General features: G+C 35.2%; 1 protein-coding gene across 1 annotated transcript in view; it reads right to left on the bottom strand.

Moving 5' to 3' along the window:
- Window positions 1–24,710, bottom strand: part of LOC150102592 (NF-kappa-B inhibitor cactus-like) — a 107,739-nt gene that overhangs the window by 6,309 nt on the left and 76,720 nt on the right. The window contains exons 6-7 of the mRNA XM_090399742.1: window positions 21,917–22,192; window positions 4,181–4,204 (exon numbers count right to left, since the gene is read on the bottom strand). Of these exons, the coding sequence (XP_090255868.1) occupies window positions 4,181–4,204; window positions 21,917–22,192 (300 nt within the window). The remainder of the gene's footprint in view (window positions 1–4,180; window positions 4,205–21,916; window positions 22,193–24,710) is intronic.

The following is a 24,710-nucleotide window of genomic DNA, read 5'->3' as shown; positions in this document are numbered from 1 at the left end:
AAACCTCTGTCCTCCAACATTTCATTTTCCGAAATCAAAGCTTTAAATCTTTTCAGTGGAACTACCATCACAAAAGCTGACAAAGGAAGTGTCACTGTAGTCACAGGTTCATCTGATTAAAATAAAACAATAACATTTCTTCCAAGAGATAGATCTACATATCAAGAAATTAGCCATAATCCTACTAACAGCCAAATCAACAAATTGAACTCTGGTAGCAGAAGTCACAAGTCTATATAATGATGCAATCAAAAAATTCAAGTGCACTTCTGCTCAGATGTCTGTTTTTACAGATTGCCTAAGATCCATAAGGATGGCATTCCCCTTTGTTTCCTATCATAGACTGTATAGATTCCTCCAGCTTATGTATTCAAATTTTGAACCAGACCATTAAGTTTACAAATTAAATTCTTGTTTAGTCATCAAAAATTCAGATTTTCCAGGCTAATACTATGATCAGTCTAGATGTGAAATTATTTATCAATGTGTTCTCCCTTGATACTTCACTTCAGCTAATATCAAAATCCTTCCTTCTGAAAAAGTAAAAAAAAAAAAAAAAAATTGATTTTGTAATTCACTCTGGTTAGTTCAGTTACAAAAATAAACTCTTCAAACAAATGGAAGGAACTGCAATCGGCAGTCAACCCTCTCATGTTCCATTCTTCAAGTGCTCCAGATATAAATTCATAACATCTAGAACATTAAGTTAAAATATGGTTTCTGCAAAAGACAAATATAGCAGATCTGTGATTCCTATATGCCATCTCCAAGAAACCATATGAAGAGTTCTAATTCTATATATCTCCAGCATTTCTGAACATGTTTCAAGAATCTTAAAGAAATATGACTTAATATCAACGTTCTTTCTAATCAATAAACTCTCGTTCTTGCTACCTTCTTTCAAGGACAGATGGTCTCCTCTTATCCTTCCAGACACACTTACCAAGTTCCCTTTGACTGCAAATTTCTTTACTTTGGACAAACTATTCATTCTGTGGAAGAACAGAACTTATGAACATCGATCTTACATTTTTTATAATAAACCCGAAAAGTCTGGTTTTGCACAGCACAGTGCAATCATAGAATCTTAATGTTAGTAACTGAATTACTTCATCATTGTTTTTCTTTAAATAAAATGTATTTAAAGCAAGTGCTGAAGCCTCAATACACTGTCCTAACTGAAATTCAAACAATTGCAGTTTCATTATCACAATTTTTTTTTTTTTTTTAACTGAATCTCTCTGTTGTCACATTAAGTACATGTGGCTAATGTTGTTTTAAGCAATTCATTGTTAGCATTCTAACCCTGTGTAGCAATTTTTACTTACACTGACAATAGTTTGTTAGTTTCAAGCCAAAATGTTTGTACGTTAATTATTATTTGACGTTTGTGTTTACGTATTATAAATGCAAATAAAATATGATATGACACAAGTGCCTCTAAAAATGTGTTCTCATAAAGTTTATGAAATATAAATTTTTAAAATATGTATATATAATTTTGAAATGCAGATTAACAACCTTTTGTGGATGAGATTAAAAATAATATATACATATATATATATATATATGAATACACTAAGTATTCAAGAATGTGTAAGCAGGGCAGTATGGCCATTTAACTAGAATGGTTGAGGAAAGGTTAGCAAAACAGGTATTTGATACCAAGATGGCAGGAAAGAGACCCAGAGGAAGACCAAGGTCTAGGTGGATTGATTGTCGGAACCACCTTAGAAGAATGAAATTTCAGATATGACAATATTGGAGTGCTTTCAAGTAAAAGAATAATATGGAGGAAAATTGTTGATAGGAGATGAATAGTAATGTAAACTTAATCATGTAGTGCTGTCATAGTAACCTGAACACCCATTGAGGCTACATATCAGGAAATTGATGATGATATAAGTACAGCAAAAATATATAGAAATATAAATTTTTATTTGTAAATTAAAGATGCCAAGAAATCATATTCTTTTCATCCTTTATTCAAGTGTAAGCAAATAAAGTTTGCGTGTTAAGTCATTTCACGACTGGACTAGTATATAGATGCTTCACTATACAAGCATCTATATACAAGTAGCCCAGTCGTGAAGTGACTTCACATGCAAATGTTTTGGCTTGCACTTGGATAAAGAATGAAACCAAGAATATAATTTCTTGGCATCTTGAATTTATAGTATAACCAAGTGAAAAAGCTTTCAACAAATTTTAATTTGGTTCTGCCTCATGGTGGATGGTATAATATGATGGCAGACTGGTGACACTGTACCATAAGAGAGTCCACCTTGCTGCTACCTGAAATTTTACACATTCCTTTGCTATTTTGAGTGGTGATCATTCTTTATTTCATAGAATAAAAATGTTGTCAATGTTCAGTGTTACTACTTTCCTAATAAATCATAAAATCATTTTTACAGTTGTTTCATAATTTGTTCTCTTTGTATTGGCACAAATGTTATTTACATGTGCTACTTTTTTTTTTTTTGATATTTTTAAAGTAAAATTCTGTTTTGTAATTCGCTAAGTTTGTACAGTTCATAATGCTGCTTGCAACAAACTGCTCAGGTCAAGTTTTTTTTAATGCTAACATAACTTTCAGCAATTTCTCTAGTGGGCTGGATAATGTATGGACTGTTTCAATGCAATAAGAAAAATCTTATTACTGTATTTTTCCTTGGCAACATCTTTCTCTTTGAATATACTATTTAAGTTGCCCCCAACTGTTTTCCCATGAATAGTAACTGACAATTTGCATAAAAAGAAAATTTTTATGTTTTGTTTTTATACTACGAAAAAAAAAAACTTAAATATAGATGAATATACAATATTATGACCGAAGTATTGTCTAAACATATTTCAATAACTATATATCTGAGTAACTAAGCAGCCAACCATATATTTGTCCCCCTCCCTCTCCCAGAGAATCTCTAAAAAGGGAACAAGTATAAAAGTTTTATTACAAAGCTTTAATAGTTAAGAGTTTTCCTAATCCCTATCAAATAGTGTTACAGTAAAGATTATGAAATGCCACTATATTTATTTAGAATACATGAAAACAAAAAGTTTGTGTGTCAAAGAAAATTAGTATGCATAGGTATCATAAACAAACTATAAGGACTTACAAGACCAAAGAAAGACATCCACTGCGCATTATTTATTTTTAATATGCAATTTTAATCCACACTAATAATTTATTAAATATTAACAATTCACCATGCTGAGGTAAGTTCATCTACGCCTTTTGTACATTTCAGAAGTTAAAATGCTTTTTCAAAAACACATCTACTGAGCAAGTTAATAAATTATGATACATTAATTATATAAGAAGTACACAAAATTATTTTCCCATATTTAGAGGGCATCTGTTGCCAGTCAATGAGAATTTATGAAATTGTCGGTTTTAGAGGGAAGCTGTTTTGTAAATAGCAAAGTTATATTAGGAGCAGGTTACTAATTATCTTAATTATTTTGAAATAAACTATCAGACACTTAGTTTATTGCTAAACATACATTATAAATATTTTGACAGCATCTCTCTATGAGCCCTGCACCCAACTGCTCTATTAATGGTAGACTCATTGTTAAAGAAATATATAACCACACAACAACCAATTTCTACATAACAATGATATATTTTGCAGTCTTTGAAAAAATATTAATTTGATGTAATCCTTCACATTATATATATAATACATCAAGTTTGTACTGTTTCTAGAATTTCGCATACTTTGTTTGATAACTGTTGGTAAACTCATCCTTGTATACAGATCAGTTCATTTCAATAGATTAAAAAAAAAATATGCCATGCATATACTTTCTTCATATTGTTGTACTTATATTCAGCATGAAGTAGATATCCTCACAGGATCCTACTACAAGAAAAGATGCTTACTTAAAGTATCTATTGGCAAGCTGAAATTGGTGTAGTTTGTGATTAAATTTTTTTTTTCCCCTTGCCTACCGATGCAGAATTAATATCTCAGTCCTATTACAAATGACATGAGTAGGCAGTAACATATAAAGTGAGAATGATATGATTCATCCGAGATGATATCTCACTAAAAATTTAGTCCTCATTTATGCATCAAAAACTTTAATGAAATTTTGCTTCATATGACTTCATCAATACTGTTAGTAATGTCTTTCTATAGATTTAGTTACGGAAATTCTTAGCACTTACTGAAGTCACGTTCTCTTCTTCTTCCTATAAAAGTAAAGTGAAAATTCTGAGAAAGACAAATTTAGGTTTTAAAAAAATCCATTTTCTGTAATTTCTAGTAATGAATTACTAATGATCATAAAAAATATATCTCAAGAAAAACTATACCACTGCAACTGAATTTACTCTTTCTATCAAAATGGCATGAATTAATTCAATATTCAAACGATTTAAAAATTAATTGTTAATTAAAATATAAAATGGCTACTTCTCTTAATGCTTGCAGAGCATGAAAAGTGAAATACTATGTGTTATATTTAGTTTGTGAATTTCCAGGAATCACAGTGCTGCTACTTATTTATAATAATCAGAAGGATAACACTACATTTCAAGTGCATTCACCCACTTTAAAAACCAAGCCCTACTATCACATCTGAGCAATCACCCACCATACCCAGCACAAAATCACTCAACTGTTTTTCTACAGTTATTGAATTTCCCCCAAAATGTCATATAAACAAACTACATATTTAATAAATATTAAATATCTAGTTAGTTAATGATCTTTTATTATAGTAGCTAATAAAATGAATTTGTGAAAAAAAATTAAAATTTTTTAATATAAATCCACAATATTGCACTCACTCTAATTCAAATAAAGGGTCAAAGCTGTATAACTGAGAGGAGACCTCCACATAGCCTTTAAAGGAATGCAGAGAACCGATCGGGGCTTCTGACCAAATGTCAAATTCTCACCTTCTCGTGGTGCACCCTGTTGGGTATCGACCTGGATACTGAACGAACGAGGATGGGCTGGCAATTTGGGATTTAGCCAACCAAATTGTATTCTTATTGGCTTAAACCAAAATACAAAATGATGGTACAACATGACAAAATTTCATGCTAGCTGGGGCGTCGCCCAGTTAAACAAGGCTCCCCGTTATTGTCGCCAGGGAAAAAGGCGAACAGCAAAAAGTCAGCTACTGGAACAAATCTGAAAACACACTCCAACTCAACATCACCAGAGTTAAAGATCAGTACTATCAACATAAGAAGCCTGAATGGCACAGAAATGAAGTTAGCTGAGGAATTAGATAAGTACCAGATCGACATAATAGGGGTGACTATTATGTCTAGAAAAAATTGGCAAGATCTTTCTGAGCAATAAATACAAAATGTTATATTCAGGCAATGACAATCAAGGAAAAAAGGAGTAGCGATAGTATTCAACACAAAATACGAGGCTAATCTTCTTGAATGGCAGGCAGTCTCAAGTAGAGTGATGGGGACAAATATGAGAATGGGGAACTGGAAAATGAGACTTATTTGTGCCTATTTTCCCACAGAAGGTTCTGCTAAGATAGAAGTGGAGGAATTTTTTTGAGGCTTTAGAAAAAGCAACTGACACAATGAAAAAGGAAAACTTGGTCCTTGTTGGGGATCTAAATAGTAAAGTAGGAAATGATTGTCAGACACACAAAAATATTTTGGGAAAATTTGGAGAAAAGAACAAAGCTAACAATAATGGCAAATGCCTGTTGGATTTCTGCTCAGGACATGGAATGGTTATTACTAACACCATGTTCCAACATAAAAATGTGCACAAATTCACATGGAGAGAAGAGGCAAGGAATAAGAATAGTCTCATTGACTGTTATTGTTGATAGTGATGTTTTCTCCCTGGTGCAGGACACCAGAGTGTACAGAGGATTTGAAATTGGAAGTGATCACTATTTAGTCTTGAGCAGGATAAAATTGAATTTCATATTGAAAAAAATAACATATAAGAAAGTTTTAAAGCGAATAAAAGTTGAACAGTTCTCAGATGTGAACTGTTGACTGAAATAAACAAAGATTATTGAAGAAAAAATGAAAGAGTTTGGGAACAGGAACCAAACCTTGGAGATTCAGTGGTAAGCCTTGAAGAAAACCCCGATTGATTCGGTTAGAGAGGCATGTGGTGAAGTTGTCTGATTTAGTTGATTTAGGATAGAAAAATTAGAACTCCATGGTAAACACAGGAAGTTAGAGAGGCAGTGAAGGAAAGGAAGAAAGCATATCAAAAGTTCCTGGCAAATAAGTCAGCTCGTGATTTAGAGAATACAGAGACAAATGTAAGAAAGCTAAACACTGTGTAAAACTAGCTAAAAAAAGTCATGGGAGGACTTTGGCAAAAACATATAAAATAAATATCAAGAAGGTGGCAAAATATTCTGGAGGTTGTTTAAGAAGCTTAGAAATGGAGGAAAGAGCACTGTAAAAAGAGTTAGAGATGATAAAGGTGACATGAAAACAGGAGAAAAAATATCCTTGAAGTATGGAGTAATTACTTCGAAAAATTGCTAAATGAGTGTTTGAGCTAAAAAATTGGTTGAGTGTTTTTTACCACTGCGCTCTCACTGCAAGCAGTGAGAGTGCAGTGGTAAAAAACACTCAACAGGTATACATATCCATACTTGAAGTAGAAAAAGCCATCAAAAGCTTGAAATGTGGAAAGGAAGCAGGAGCAGATGATATTCGACCAGAAATACTGAAGTATTGTGGTATAAAAGTCTTACAGTGGCTGCACTGAATAGTTCAGAATGCCTGGACAGAGGGACGAATTCCCGATGATTGGAGTAGGGCTCTAATAGTACCCATATATAAAAAGGGAAATAAAACTGAATGTGAGATTACAGAGGTATTTACCTACTGAGTGTTCCTGGCAAGATCTATGCAAGTATACTTGAGAAAGAGTTGAGAAGAATTGTGGAAGCTTGGTGAAGAACAAGCTGGATTCAGGTCAAATAGAGGCTGTCAGGATCAGATCTTCACTTTACGACAAATAGTGGAGAAATCATGGGAATATAACAAAGATCTGTATTTAAGTTTTGTTGATTTGGAAGAGGCATATGACAAGGTGTGAAGAGAAAAGCTATTCAATATGCTCCAGTTATATGGTGTCAGTGGGGCATTATATCAAGCAATACTTTGTCTTTGAGTTGTAAGTCAGCAGTTAAAATTGAAGGAAGTACAGGAAGATGGTTTAATATTAAATCTGGTGTGAGACAAGGATGTACATTATCCCCTCTGTTATTCATTATCTATATGGATCACATTATGAAGGAATGTGGTATTAAACCTGATATCAAAATTGGAGATGTTAATGTCAGCTCTTTGCTTTATGCGGATGATGTTATACTTCTAAATAAATCCGCTACAAGTCTGCAAGATTCTCTGACTAAATTGAATAGCTGTTGTAATAGATATGGTATGAAGGTCAGCAATAAAAAGACAAAGACAATGAAAATAGGCAGAATCATTGAAAATGTCAACTGTGTTGTGAATGGAGAACCTGTGAAACAAGTAAAATATTTCACCTACTTAGGCACGATTTTTACTGAAGATGGTAAATTAAATATAGAAACAGACAACAGAATCAGCAAAGCTGGTATGGTGGGAAGTCAATTGAATAAATTCATATGGAATAAGAGAGAAATTAGTCGGAACACTAAATTAGCTGTATACAACACAGTGGTCAAACCAGTTTTAACTTATGGATCTGAGAGCTGGGTCAGAAGTAAAACACTTGACTAAAGACTAGAAACTGCAGATATGAGAGTCCTGAGAAATATTATAGGTGTGAACAGATGGCATCAATGGCAATATCATATTAAAAATGAGGATATTAGGAAAGAAATTGACATTATCAGCCTTCACGAATGCATTAGTAGAGCTAATCTCAGGTAGTATGGTCACTTAAACAAAATGGGCAAGGAAATATTGGCAAAACAAGTGTTCTCTGCCAGGTTGGCAGCAAAAAAAAACCCAGAGGAAAATCAAGTATATAGGTGGATTGATAAGGTACAAAGTGCCTTAGACGATAGAAATATAAAATCTGATAATGTTGGAGTCTTGACAAGTAACAGACTGATTTGGAGGAAAATTGTAGATAGGAAGTTAGTAATGATGTAAATTTTTAATGTAGTACTATCATATCCTGTATGCCCCTTGAGGGTACATGGCAGGAATTTGATAAGGTATGGAGAACAAATTCAACTGCATGCTTCTATACTACCAAACAGCAAAGATATCACAATGTGCTAACTGGATTGTGCAATCTGGAGATAGAAAATGGCATAGCGTTGTGAAGCATGAGAACGGCCTCCTGCTCTGATGAGTCCTTGAACTCTAATGGAGATGTTGACCATAACAATAATTCACTAGACTCTAAGTTCTGATTTATGGGTGGCACTACATTTGAGGTTCATCCCAATGTGGAATATATCTCTAAATGTTTTCAAAAGGTTCACATATAAAATTGTTAGCAAATCCATGGTATATACAGTGTCAGCTTTGTTTATAAAATATCTCCATTTAAAAAAAAAACAGATGTTAAACAATGTTTAAATAATTTTCATATGAGTTTTGAAAATTTTTCATCTAATAAGTTGAGGACCTCTATGGAAAACTGACAAATAAGATTTATGTCCAAGCTGACAAACATTTTGGATTCCTTTTGAAAGGGGAAAACAGTGAGCACGTTTTTCACAAAAAAAGTTAACATGTCCAATGGGATTTAACAACTTTCTGGAAGTCTATTAAAATAATGTGCAACGTGAATCTATTTAATGATCTGCTAAATTAATTGCCACCCCTTCCTTATACAGTAAAATCTCTTGTAACTGGCATCCAATTAACGGTAATGCCAAAACAATGGCACTTTCGAAGGTCTAAATTTAAAGCCAAAATTTAAGCCTATGAGATAAGAAAAATATGCAATGGGTTTGCATTCTGGCAAGATTTGCAAAGCAATGTTTCATGTATGTCAGCACATGTTATCAAACTTCATTGTATACACAGTGAATTTTTGAATGCTGTTTAAATTTGATTTTGTGAAATATAAAATTATGCGTACGTGTTTTAAATTAAAAAAAAAAAAAAAAAAACCCACGATTTTTGATGTTATTTATTTAATTATGGCCAACAGATTGAAAAATATGACCAATGAACTTTTCGTATACTGCAATTTCTACAGATGACATCACAAAACATGAACAGGTAAGTTTTCGAAATATATATTCAATTATCCGGCAAAATCTTGTATCCGGAATCAGCAAAGTCTCGTTGTTGCCAGTTAAGAGAGATTCTACTGTATTTTAAATGATCTGCTGTTACTCATACTGTTACTGACTTTCAGAATAACAGTGTTAGGGTTATTTCCAAGATTCTTACAGTTGCTGTTTATCTTTTGTGATGTTGCCTAGTAGTGGAAATTTTTTTTTCTACATAAACTAAAGAAGACTTTTTTTTTTTTTTTTTTAAATTTCTTCCTGTTTCTCTTGTATGCTTTTGTGCCTGCTACTCTTGGGAAAAGAAGCAAGATGGTGTCTCCTCTACATGAGAGAATATTAACTGAGTATCTCGCTAGGATACAGCAAAATTTAACCTCTTTCCAGCTAAAATTGCACACCAGTTTAAAAATCAAGATGTTACATCTTTTTCTGCAGCATTTCCCACTTAAGTAGGGTCGCTGTTTGTAGTGAGTCTCCTCCACAACCTCCTGTCTTGGGCTGTAGCCACATCCAAGTTCTTCATCCTCAAGTCCATTCCTTCATCCATCTCTTCTTTGGCTGCCTGCACTTCCTCTACCCCTGCGCATCGATCTGCATGATCTTTCTTCCCATATACTCTTCCCCCTCTTCAACACATGACCAAACCATCTCAACCTTGCCTCCTGTATCTTTGTTCCTAAGTTCGTAACTTTCATTGTTCCCCTTACATATTCTCAGATGATCCTTTCTGGTCACACCGCACATCCACCTAAGCATTCTCATCTCCACTACTTCCATCCTGCTGATGTTATTTTTCCTCAGTTTCCATAGCATATGTCATAGCTGGTCTCACTACTGTCCTGTAGATTTTGCCTTTTAGATTGATCAGCACCCTCTTATTGCATAGCACTCCAGCCATCTCTCTCTCCAGTTCCTTCATCCTGCATCCCACTTCCTTCTCAGCCTCACCATCCTCTTTCATTGTTGAACCTAAATATCTAAAGTCACTGACCTTCCTGATGACATTTCCTTCCAGCTCCGTCTCCTGGCTGCCATCCACTTTGCAACAACACATATACTCTGTCTTACTTCTGCTCAGTCTCATACCCCTCTCTTCCAGTACTTTCCTCCAACTTTCCAGTTTAGCTGCCACTTCTTCTCTCGATTCTGCACACAGCACGTTGTCATCTGCATACAACATAGTCCAAAGCACGTCTTCTCTCACCTCCTCTGTCACCACCTGCATCACAATATTAAACAGGAAGGGACTTAATGCTGACCATTGATGCAAGCCAACTGTCACTGGAAAACTTTCTGTCTCTCCCAGGCAGGTCCAAACTCTTGTCTTCACATTTCTGTACATCTCCTGCACCAGCCTCACATATTTCTCTGGTATTTTCTTCTCCCTCAGACACTTCCAGAATTCTTGCCGTGGCACTCTATCATACGCTTCCTCCAGATCAATAAATAGCATATGTAGCTCTTTGTTGAAACTTTTCGAGAGAAGCAACGAGACTTTAGTTACTTAAGCTCCTTAAGTAACCCAAAGATAGCATCTGTCGTCGATCGACCAGGCATGAAGCCAAATTGCTCCTTTGCAATCTCCACCTCCTTCCTCAATCTTCCATCAAGAATCCTCTCTAGGATTTTCATTGTGTTGGACATCAACTTTATTCCTCTGTAATTCTTACAGTCTTGTGCATCCCCTTTGCTCATGTAGATGGGGACAAGAGTACTTTCCCTCCATTCTTCGGGTATATTTTCCTGTTGAAAAACCTTTATTAACAGGTCCCACAGCAGGTCAATTCCCTCTTTCCCCAGTGCCTCCACTTGTATCTTGTCAGGGCCCACTGATTTTCCATTCTTCATCCTCTTTATGGCCTCCTTAACTTCCACTCTACTAATGATCTGTGCACCATCCCCTCATAAGGCTCCCCATCTTCCCTATGAGCCTTTGCATGTTCTTCATTCAAAAGTTCTTCAAAGTATATTCTCTAGCTGTTTCTTATATCCACATCCCTCCTTAATAGACTTCTTCCAGAGTCATTGATCTGCCTCACGTGTACGATGTCCTTTGATGCCTTATTTCTACATTTTGCCAAACGATAAATCTTTTTCTGTCCTTCCGTTGTTTTTAATTGATCATAAAGGTCTTGATATGCCATGGCCTTCACCTGTATAGCAACTCTCTTAGCTTCTCGCTTTTTCTCTCTGTACTCCTCTTCCACTCTTGACTTGTCCCACTTCTACTTTGCCTTCCTCTTAACCAGTGATGGTTAAGAGGAAGTACATTATTCCACCACCAACCCTCCTTCTGCTCTCTAATCTTACCAGAATCTCACCAAGCACCTCAATTGCACAGCTTATAAATTATGTCTCCACCAATCTTGTACATTTTCTAGTCCATCCAAGATGTTACTTACATAAAATTGTTTATTTGTAGAATTTTTGGTTGTTTTATTATGATATTATGTGCACTACTGTCTGCAGGAGAATAACTCCATCTGCATTAATAGATATCAAGGAATAAATTAAAATAAAATATTTTTGAATTTAAATAATTAATTATTAACTTCCCAAAATTTGAGGAGAAAGTTTAAGGCAATCATTTTTTGTTAATATTGGGATTGTGAATGTATGCTTCACAACTTTCTTTGTACACTCTTTCCAGAATAAAATAACTTGTAGAACTGGTATTGTTCCACAGAATTCTGTGTTTTGTAGACAAGGCATGACTTGTTAAACTGGATTTATTGGACTGGTTAAGTGAAATATATTCTTGATGTTCTTCAAGATTAATTTGTGCAGAACAACCAGTCTGTCCTTAATAATATAATTAAAATATAAGCTTATAGAATCCTATGCTCTTGCAGGGAATTCTGTAAGCTCCCAGATAAGAAAGAGGATAATTTGTCTTTTGGAGAGAGATAAAGAAGGTATTCAGTTTATCAACTGGACAGAAAGAGACTTATAGGTCAATCTGGCAAAAAAACTTGCTATTTTTTCATTAATTCAGGATACTTCAGTTGTCAAAACAAATTATATAAGCAGATAGAAGATACAGTTATGGGATCTCCCATTTCCCCTACCCTAGCTAATTACTTTATGGAATATTTTGAACAACATATCCTCAATATTTTTTCACCTAAACCATTGATTTGGTACAGATAAGGTGATGTTTTTGCTGTATGGAACTCCTCTTTGTCTTATTTTCATGAATTTCTTGAGAAATTTAATTCAGTAAACCTAAGAATCAAATTTACAATAGAAACAGAAGATAACAGCCATCTTCTTTTTCTGAATGTTTTCATTTTATATCAATCAAATAGCAGTCTACAGTTCTCAGTGTATAGAAAACCAACTCATACTGGCAAATACATAGATTCTGACATCGCCCTTGTTAGAATTATGGTGTAGTCAGATCTCTAGTCCAGTGCTTCCCAAACTTATGGATATAAAAGGCCCCTTTGGAAATATTAAAATATTTCACAGCGCCGTCAAAAAAAAAATTAGTAATACAGACATATATTATTAGAATATTTATTGTATTTATATTTAATACAAAACAAGGGATGTACAGGATATATCTATCTTATTAGTCTTAAAACATTTTAAATTTGTTTTCATTATTTCATGGCCCCCTCAACAAAACTAATGGCCCCCAAGGGGCCGTGGCCCGCAGTTTGGGAAGCACTACTCTAGTCGACAAAGTACATAAAATATGTTCAACCGATTCTTTTCTAAACAAGGAACTGTATTATCAGAGAACTTTAATTCTAATGCTTATAATACAACTCAAGAAGTTCCCAGAATTTGTCTTTGATATGTTCAAGGACTTTCAGAAAGAATAGCAAGACTTCTTTGCTAGATTGACCTACAAGTCTCCTTCAGTCCAGTTCATAAACTAATTATTAATTCAGGGGAACCTCCATTGGTCCTAAGACTCATCATGGAAGACCCATACTATGAACACAATATCTATACCTCTCCTTGAAATCATTAACAGACAAAGCATTCTCAACTGACTAAGTCAACCATTCCATTCAGTCACCACTCTCCAAGTGAAAAATCTAGTCTTAATGCCCTTGCAAATCACACTCTTGCCCGACTTCCAGGAATGACTTCTTGTTCAGTATCATCTAGTCGAGTGCTGAAACATTTTCTCTGCATCATTCCTACAAAATCCTTTAAGTAGCTTAAATGTTTCTATCATATCTCTCCTTTTCGCCTATCAACCAACTTTTGTAATTCATGAACCCTCAATCTATCCTCAGGGGGAGCATTCCACTCACCAATGTAGTTACTGGCCTCTGGGTCCTCTTCACAACTTCCTCATCCCCAAGAAACCCAGGTGACCAGACCTGAGCACAGTAATCCAGATTTGGCTGTATTGAGGCTTTATAAAGAGGAATGATAACTCCCTTATTAGCATGTTCTTCAATAACCAAGTAATCCTGTGACCTACCTTGTTATTTTAGCAATATGCCCTCTAAATTTCAACTCTCTATCTACTATTACCCCCAGTTTCCTGGAGTACAGTCCCCTCAATGTGGTACACAGCTTATAATCTTTGTATCCAAAATGCATAACTTTACAGTTTTCCACATTAAATTGACATCCATTATGTTTTGTTGCCCATTCTGTCAGTCTATTTAAATCATTTTGCAGTTAATCAAGACATTACCTTGTCTAACTATTACCCTATCCAACTTTACATCAATAGCAAACAGCTGAATATCTCCCAAATTAATTATTTCCTATATAATTTATGTACAAATTAAACAGCAGTGGTCCACGCACAGAGTCCTGGCATACCACTTCTCCTGCACAGTCACCTGCCTTCTCCTAGATTCTACTCCTCCATATACTACTTTCTGGTATCTGTCCACCAGCCACCCTTTTATCCACATATCCATATTCACACCCATTTGTTGCAGTATGCATAACAGTTCCATGTGGTATCCTGTCAAATGATTTTGCAAAATCCAACAGTACTGTCCTGTACCCATTCCCTTCATCTGACTCAGCTGTCACTATTGCAAAAAGAGAATTAAATTACTATGGCATGACCAACCCTACGCAAATCCATGCTATCCCTCAGAAAGTATCATATTCTTATCCACTTATTCTGGAATTCTCTTTCTGATAAACTTTTCCAGTACGTACTTTTTGCCACTGCTCTTGAGATACTGATAAGTCTATAATTTATGACACACACTGATTCTCCCTTTGCAAAGGAATTATTTTGCCTTCTCTCCACTCTCTTGGAACTTTGCTGGAGTTGAGACTTAATTAAACAGCCTAGTCAAAGTGCAACAGCATTTCCCCTACAAGTTCTCTTAAAACTTATATCACATCCAATACCACAGCTGTATTTCCATTCAGATTCTGCAATATCTAAGTACCTCCAATTCATCAACCTCTGTTCTCACATCAGTCCCTGTCACCTATGCCATAATATCTAAATTTGAATTATATACACTTGCAAAATGTTCACTCAGTAGCTCAACAATCTTGTCTGTCTCTGTTACCTCTGCCAACTGCACTCATTAAAGTTATTTTCTATAGCGATCCTTCCTCCTACTCGCAACATAACAAAAACTCTGGGATTTCCTTTCATCTGCTTGGCTAACTTCTTCTCATGATCTCATTTTGCCTTTCTTACTATGCTGGACAGGTCTTTCTTTGCCTATTCCTTGTACTGTTCACCAGTTAGCTGGTCACTTTTCTTTTTATATACCCTCCAAAACATCTTTTGCAGCTCTTGCATGATGATATTAATCATCCATCTAACCGCTATCTGATTTACACTCCTAACCTCGAGTATACAGCATGATATTGCTTCTTCCGGATACTCCCCCCCCCACTTGACTATCCCTCATGTATTGTGAACATCCTTCCCCTACAGATCTTTATGCTGTGGTCCTGCTTCAAGCTGCCTCCTAAGTGTATCATTATCAGCTGCTTTGTAGTTCCATATATATTTCTTCTTAACTAGAATTTCCACAGCTTCTATTACCTCACAAGTCAAGACCACATGATCAATCAGTGGCAATATGGGCAGGTATTCTAATTCTATAACAAGATCCAAACTCTCATACCCCTGAGTCCTCTCTGTAACATACTTCAAGTACTTATTGCTCAGTAAGTGTATAAATTCCATTTCCTTCCTGCCATGTGATCTTTCCTCCTTCCGATCCATGTCTCCAAAGTTTAAGTCCCTCCCATAATAATTACTCAATTTTCATTCCTTGTACTAATCTGCCGATGCATATTTCCACTTTTATATATTTTGTCCTATTGGCCTCAATCTCATACCATATTGATTCAAAAGAACTGCCATCTACTTGAATGACTCCTCCTCTTGTTGGCTGAAAAAAAAAAAAATCTATCATGAATAGTACCCCACCCCCAGTCCTGTTTATTCTATCTTCCCTGAAAATACTAAATCCATTACATTCCATCCATGTAACCATTCCTGTTAGCCAAGTATCACTAATGCCTATAACTTCTACCTAATGCCAAGAACTCCTCCCTGCTCCTACTGTATTTCCCCGAAAATAAGACCTAACCGGAATATAAACCCTAGCATGATTTTTCAGGATGCTCGTAATATAAGCCCTATCCCAAAAATAAGCCCCAGTTAAGATCGTCAGCCAGACGGACGCATTTAGTACATCCGTTGCAACACACGACGGACGTATTTAATTATAAAATAATAATATTAATATACGAGGGCTATTCAATAAGTAATAAGACTAATTTTACCGCTGCGAAACCACTCATCACAATATTAATTTCTGTGGAATAAAGAAATGTTGCTGTCTGTATTAACAAAAGAGGATAGATGGCATATACGGGCTGATGAGCCAGAGTGTCTCACGTGACTAAACGCAAGCTTGTTTCGGCATGCCTATGAGCCGCGACCAGTTGTTGAAATGGAAGCGTCCTTGGAACAGCATTATGCGATTAAATTTTGTGTGCATTTGCAAAAATCGCCATCGGACACTTTTAACACGATACGTGAAGCTTTCCACGATGAAGCAATGTCGAGAGCAAGTGTTTTTCGCTGGCATAAAACTTTTAAGGAAGGAAGGCAAAATGTGGAAGATCTTGAACGTGAGGGATGACCTTCAACGTCCATCACAGAGACAATGATCAACGCAACAGCGATTATCATCAAGGAGGATCGCAGAATTACAGTATGCCAGCTGCATGTTGTCCTGAATATTTCTGTGGGAAGTGTTCACTCAATCATGGCTGAACATTTGGGACTGAAACGTATTTGCGCCCGATGGATTCCCAAACTCTTGACACCGGAGCAAATGCAGCATCGAGTGGATGTGTGCACAGAATGGAAAGAAAGACTGGAACAAGAAGGCGACAACTTCTTAAAACGCATCATTACCGCAGATGAAGCTTGGTTGTATCACTATGACCCTACAATGAAACAACAAAGCAGTGAATGGAAGCATCCGTCTTCGCCTACCCCAAGAAAGCAAAAACTGTAAAATCGGCTGGTGAAATTATGACCATAATGTTTTTTGACTACGAAGGCATTGTTTACCAACACGCTGTAGAACCCTGGTATACTGTAAACGGCTCATACTATACAGATGTTTTACGGACAATGGTACAGCACGTCAAAAGGAAGCATCCATTGCTGAAGAATGGCTTCTTATTGCACCATGATAATGCAAGGCCACATATTGCTGGCTGTGTAGTGGACGTTTTGCAGAAGAACAACAGATATCCTACCACACCCTCCATACAGTCCTGATCTCGCACTGTGCGATTTCTGGCTGTTTCCTCAGCTCAAGAAACCACTAAGAGGCCACCATTTCGAAAGCAATAAAGCATGTGTAAAAGCTGCGGAGGCAGTTTTGAAAGAACTCTCAAAAAACGGACTTTCACATATGTTTAAGAAGTGGATGCAATGTTGGGACAAATGCATCGCGTCTCACGGTAGTTACTTCGAAAAAGACCATGTAAATGATGACGGTTAAAGATAATCTGTTTTCTGTATAAATATAGTCTTATAACTTATTGAACAGTCTCCATATAATTAAATATAAATAAATAATATTACTGACATTAATACTTAAAATAAACGATAATATAAATTATAATTAGGTATTTGTAAATACCCAAGTGGGCGTCTTTGGACGAGAGGTAAATGCTTATATAAACAGATGAACTCGAGACTTATTGCCAAATGACCTATCGGAGTACAGACACAACGCACGAATAACGTGCACTTGATAACGAATGGGCGTGGTTGTGTCTAATGAATCTTCATAATTCAATACGTTGTGTATTGTAACGGACATACTTAATGCACTTGTGTGAAATAAAGAAACGTTTTCTGAATTTTGGTGGCTGCAATTTTTTGTCACTTTTGTGTGGACCATTATTCTTAACTGTCATCATTTTTGTAGCCACTCCTGTCTCGTAAGTCTTCAATTAACACTTGATTTAATGGTAGATTTAAAGGGAATAATATTTTGACTCCCAGATGAGTGCAAACAGAAAGACCTATTCCATCGAGTACAAGAAAAGAATTGTGGAGGACTCCCGGGGCAAGAATCTTACGGCTTTCTTCATTCACTTTATGGGTGCCATCACACACTTGTTTGCACCCACCCTAATTTCTTTGGGTGGGTGCAAACTTAGTTTTCTTGACTTTGCACTTCCACCTTCTCAGTGAGCAAAGCTCTCTCTAGACACCTAACTTTGAATCCATTTAAGGTACAGTCCATCAGCATTGTACAAATCTTTCTGTTCATCAAACTTAAGCCAATAGGTTCACAACCTCTACATAACCTGCATATTAATTCATTAGCTATTATTGCCCTCCTTCTTAGTTTGCCTCTATCATAGTATAGGAGCAGACTCAAACTTTGCCTTCACACGCTTCTTTTTCACTTTTTTCAAGTGAAAAAGAACTCTTTCACATCCTCCCTCAAAGCAGATTTTTGGTTCAGCTATTTCACATGCTCATTTAGACAAAAGCTCTTACACACACACACACACACACACACACACACACACACACACACACACACACACACACACACACACACACACACACACACACACACACAAAGACCCTGTGTTGATTACGTGACATCCATGCTTCATTGGTCATTTGGAAAACAATGGAATACCTTTCTCATCACTCTAAAAGACAAATATCCTCACTCTTTCTTATCATGGAATTTACAGAATCCCCTGCTCTTGCAGCTTATGTTATTATGGACAGACTGGTCATTCTGCACATCATCTTGAACATGAAGATATATTTTATATATCTTCATGTTCAAAGTACAAAGAAAGGTGTGAAACACACATTCCCAAACCCAACCTTAACAAAAAAACAACTTAAACTTTCTTCTCAAATTCTGGTAAAATTATCCTAACTAATATTCACCATTCATATGTTCATAAATTGCAATTACTTATTTAAATCTAAAAATATTTTATTAATTAAATTACTCATTTTAATTTATTTCTTTATCTATTAATGCAGAGGGAATTATTCTCCTGCAATCAATAGCGCATAAAATATCACGCACTTTCAATTTAAGTGTTTTTTTTTTTTCTTTTTGTAGTTATTTTCCTGTATTGAAAACAGCCAAAAACTCTACAAATAAACAAATTTGCACAAGTGACATCTGTCACTTGTGTAAATTTGTATTAGAAAACTGCACATCTTCATTAAAGTGATAGCTTTGCAGCCATACTTGCAGCCATAAAATAAAGACTTATTTGTGTTAGATCCTGAATGGAGGATTTTCTAAGAAGTTGTTCATTCAGAATCTAACATGAAAATTCTAACTAATTTAAGATAGTACCTGCACACTAGCAGAAAGTAAGAAAGACCTGGTTTGTTGTATAAGAGAATGTGTATTAATATGTGAATTGTATCAGAAATATTTGTAGTCAAAAACGGAAAACTAAACTAGAGAATTATGTCAGATTAATGATTCTATGTAAAAGAAATGTTAGCTTAAATTTGTGTCCTATTAAGCCATCTCAAATAGTCGCCAGACAGGTAATGAGTAACAGTGCAAAGGTCACGTCTGAAACGCATGTATCGGTCGTAATGCCGGAGGCTACAGCGTACGCGAAAATAACGTAAGCGCCTTTCCTGGAAGACAGCACCTAACAGCAATAGAGAGAGTAAAGATCATCTTAAGGGAATTAAAACTAAGGGTCGCGCGAAAAAGAACACAGCAAAAAGAGGGCACTAGAACACAGAATATAAGGCAATGCGCGCCATATTGCAGGCCTCTTTTGTTCCGGATTTCATCTTGAGGATTCTTGATCGGTGGTCGGAGAAAGGACGGGGCAGGGTTCTATGATGTCGGACAGCGACCATTTTCCTGATTATGCTGAAGAAAGATTCCACATGGAGCCATACGCGAATCATCAGCTTATGCAGAATCATGCCAGTCGCTAGATGTCCCATCAGAAAGGAGCGGAGATAGCCCTCAGTCGCGGAAGAAACTAGTTCGGATCTGGCAACAGTAGAAAGGACGACATAGCCAAAAGCCAGGCACCGAGATAGCCGATCAAAGGATGACCAGAACAACACGTGGTAGTTAATAGACCTTCAGAAAGAACTGGGTAATGTAGATAGCTTTGTTATTTGTTATGGAAGTGATAGAAGATAGAAATTTGTGTTTGATTAAGTAATGTGGACAATTCTTGGAGAACTTTGATAAGATTTTGTAGAGAATTATGTCAGATTAATGATTCTATGTAAAAGAAATGTTAGCTTGAATTTGTGTCCTATTAAGCTATCTCAAATAACGCAAGTCACCAGACAGGTAATGAGTAACAGTGCAAAGGTCGCATCTGAAATGCACGTATCGGTCGTAATGCTGGAGGCTACAGCGTACGCGAAAATAACGTAATTGCGCTTTCCTGGAAGACAGCACCTAACAGCAATAGGGAGAGTAAAGATCATCTTAAGGGCATTAAAACTAAGGGTCGTGCGAAAAAGAATACAGCAAAACGAGGGCACTAGAACACAGAATATAAGGCGATGCATGCCATATTGCAGGCCTCGTTTGTTCCAGATTTCACCTTGAGGATTCTTGATCGGTGGTCAGAGACGAGGCAGGGTTCTATTATGTTGGACAGCAGCTGTTTTCCTGATTATGCTGAAGAAGATTCCATGTGGAGCCGTATGTGAATCATGCCAGTCGCTGGATGTCCCATCGGAAAGGAGCGGAGATAGCCCTCAGTCACGGAAGAAACTAGTTCGAGTCCGGCAACAGTAGAAAGGATGACAGCCAAAAGTCAGGCACCGAGATAGCCAATCGAAGGATGACCAGAACACGTGGTAGTTAATAGACCTTCAGAAAGAACTGGGTAATGTAGAGATCTTTGTTATTTGTTACGGAAGTGATAGAAATTTGTGTTTGATTAAGTAATGTGGACAATCCTTAGAGAACTTTGATAAGATTTCGTATTTGAGACAGCAAATTCTGTTGGACAAGGAATTGTCAGGAACGAATATAATTGTATGTAACTGAAGTAATAAGTGTATTTTGTTTAGTAGATAGCCTTAACTGAGAAAGCAACAAGTTGTATAATATGTACTCTATGAATCGCATGCATGAAAGAATCTTAATTTAGTGTAATATTGTCATTGCTTTCTATTGTTCTGTGTGATTAACAATTTGATCTGTCTAGGTGAACTTGATTAATTTAGAATTGTTTAATTATCTTAGCATGAGATTTAACTTAGCAAGAGTTTTAGAAGTTTTAGTATTTTGATTCAATTTAGTTATAATTGTCATTTAGTTCCAATAAACATGTTTTATTGCATATGCCTGAGTCATGCCTGAATTCGAGATATCAAATTACCACTTATAAAATTAGAACCATAGCAGGAGAAATTTTAGATATATATGTTTAAGTAATAGATCATTGGTCACGACTGCAAAGTACCGATATCTATTTAAGTGTGTGTGTTAGAATGTATGATAATGAATCTAGGAATATTTCCCTGAACTTGAATAAATTCCTATTATAGGATACTGGCTGGCGCAGTATAAATACAAATTTGCCAGTATCTGAAAAGGAAATATCCCTAGGTAGAATCTAGTTAGGCTACACACCAGAAAAGATAATAGAGGTTAAAGAAGTATATAAGTTAAGAAATTAGAGAGAAACAACGACGTTAACATTTGTGTGCTGATATTCTGTTTAAATTTTTAAAACTTTGCTTCTGACTGAACTGATTATGGTTAATGGTTTCAGTCTGAGGAAATTTTAGTTTTCTGTTATAAAATTTTATATATAATTTTTAAACAGAACTTCTTTGGAAAGTCTATTTTAAAGGAAACTTGCTAAGTCAAATTTTCATTAATACAGCATGATTGTTATTAACTGTATAAACTTACTCCATTTGTTTCCTGCATGATCCTGATTACTGAACCTTTAAATCAGAGATCAGGTGATTAGTACTTTCACATCAAGTATGAAATCAGACAGTGAAGGCTGTGTTAACTTTATCTGGTTCAAGTTAAAAGCTTTCTGCTAATATTATTATTGATCTTATAAACACTTATATGAATCCATCATATTCACCAGATTTGTGTAAATAAATAAATATCATATGTATATTTATTTATTTATATAATCCAAATAAAGTCTAAAATCAATTACACACACCACTTTAAAACGACAACTTCTAAAAATGTTTCATTACCTCATCATCAGAAGAATCAATACTGGAATCAGAAGAATCAGATGCAAGTTTCCAGTTAGTTCCTGTCATATGTTCCCTTAATACATTCACAATATTAGGTAAAGATGCATTTTTGGAATTTATTCTTTGTAAACTCCAAGCAATATCTAAAGGAGTTTGGCCACTATAGTCTTTCACACTAACACTAGCATGACATTTAACAACAAGATGGTAGACTAGATCAACTTTAATATTTTCTACAGCATAATGTAATGGTGTTCTTCCACTTTTACCATCCTGCAGAATGAAAAGGAAACAAATTTAGTTCTGAAATAAAACAATGACTATTAAAACAGAAAGATTATCTATTATAATAAAATAAAGATTATTTTTAGGATTCCATCTTATGTCAGATAAATTTCATCATATGTATTCAATGCTTTGGTTCACATATGATCTCTTGAAGTTACTACAGCTGAAAAATAAAAGCAGTCAAGTGGGTGTGCAATATACATAAGCAGAGTAACAAGTTACAAGGTTACTGACAAACAATCTGTCCTGGGCATAATTAAACTAATTGTTTTGGTAAATTAAACATACTTTGAGAAATCAATTAAAATAAAAATACTTTATTCAACCTGACCAGCTGAGTGGATAGTGTGCCTACACTCCAACATAGCATTAAGTGGTAGATGAATTTTATTACCCAGATCATTTTGTTACAGGATTCCAATTTGTCAATTTCCAATAATAATAATAAAAAGTCCAAAGGTCTCTATTCTAAAACAGATAGCATACATTATTTAATATTTCTGTAAGTACATTAAATTCAATTAGGGCTGGTCTGTATTAGGAAGGGAGGGGGAATCCCCTTCATGCAGCTTACACAAAGTAAGAAAAACAAGTTAATTTTTGCAAATCCGATTGTTCTTAATTACTTCATCCAAATGCTATAAACAGAAGCACCAATAAAAGGTGCAATATGAAAAATGTTAAAATTTGTGACTTGAAGTTAGTTTGAATTGAATTTTAGTTTTTCACATAATTCCTCTTAGACTAATGCATTTGATCCAACAGTGCATTGCAATTATACATCCTTATAAGCTGATTCATCAAGATCTGCAAAAATATCACTGCTGCTGCAATAAACTCTTTATCTGACAAAACTTTCTTTCCAGCCAAGAAATTTTTGAGTTTTATGGGAACAGGAAGAAGTTCAATGGAGCCATACCAGGTAAATGGAGGAGAGGAGGGGCAATAATTCAAAGCCAAAGTTGTAAAGTTTGGCCATTGTGATTGCAGATGTATGAGCTGCAATGTTATGGTGAAACAGTACCTTTTTTCTTGGCCATTCTCAGGAATTTTCTTGGTCTTATCTCAGCAATTTTTTTGTGTAATTGTTGTAGAAGGTTAGTGTAGTTTGGCAATTTGGACAATCTATCATTATCCCTTAGGAATACAAGAATGATGGTGACTTTGCTAGCCAATGGAACTGCCTTTGTCTTCTTTGGACGTGGAGACTTGGGATATTTCCATTGTTTTGACTGTCCTTTGGTGTGATTTGTAGTGGCGAATCCAGGTATCATTAGTAATCACAAATCTCCTCAGAAAATTGGATGGAATCTTTGTAAAATGCTCCGAACTCTTTCTAAATTTGATATTGAATGTATTTTTTTGTTTTGTTATTAACAAATATGGAACCCAACTTGTGAACACCTTTGACATACCCAATTCTTGGGTTAGAATTTGGTGCACTTGTTCAGTTGATATGCCCAAATCCTCACCACTCTCACACTCTTTAATTCAGCAGTCTTTCAACATCACAGCATTGACTTTTTCCAATGGTTTCTGCATTTGTCACTGTAGGTAGTTGTCCATTGCAAGGGTTGCTCCCAAGCTCTGCTACACTCAAATAGAGCTGCGCAATTTTTTTTATCATCAAAAATGAAGTTTTCCCTAAAGTATTATTCCTATAAGTTTAATTTTAGTTGAAGTCACACCTTTCTTTAGAAATATAGGAGGATGGTATGATGTAAACAGTTTCCATTTTTTTTTAATTTTTATTTTTTAATGAACTCAACATACTTTGATGGGCTACCAAATAAAAAGTATTTGACAGATGATTATGACATTTCTCATATGCTCTAAATGTGTTAAGTAGTTCTGGTTTGTCAACCTACTGAATCCATTTTTTGGTCAGCTTGGTATATTAAAATAAAACAGAAGGACTGAATGAATTTCCAGAACTGTAGAACTGCTCATGAAAGAAAAGAGACAAGATTAAAAAGATGTCTGAGACTTCTGTGGTTTGAATATAATTCATGCGAATTCCAATATGTAAAGCATTATTATTACAGAGAAACTGATTAATTAACTACAAAAATACAGACTAGTTTTCATAAACTTTGTAGTATAGTTTTGCAAGTTATAATAAATCAGATGACAAAAGAGAGATGTTTACTGTACTCAGGTTAAATATAATAGAAACAAGTAGCTTGAATGTTGTAAACGTCACATCTCTTTTTGTTCATCTTATTTATTAAAGAAGTACATGAAACTAGTCTAAATTTGGCAGGGAATCAAGCAGCTTTTGTTATAGTAATATAATGCAGTCTACACACTGAAATTCAAATGAAAGACATTTCATCATCATTAAATTCCTGATATGTACCCTCAAGGGGTACAGGATATGATAGTACTACATGAAAAATTTACATCATTACTAACTTCCTATCTACAATTTTCCTCCAAAACAGTCTGTTACTTGTCAAGACTCGAACATTATCAGATCTTATATTTCTATCGTCTAAGGAAC

The sequence above is a fragment of the Typopeltis vanoorti genome, chromosome 10 (assembly GCF_054136105.1).
Source record: "Typopeltis vanoorti isolate ZY-2024b chromosome 10, IOZ_Tvanoo_1.0, whole genome shotgun sequence".
Taxonomy (NCBI): Eukaryota; Metazoa; Arthropoda; class Arachnida; order Uropygi; family Thelyphonidae; genus Typopeltis; species Typopeltis vanoorti.
The sequence above is the reverse complement of the archived record's forward strand: the minus strand, read 5'-3'. Positions and strand labels throughout refer to the sequence as shown.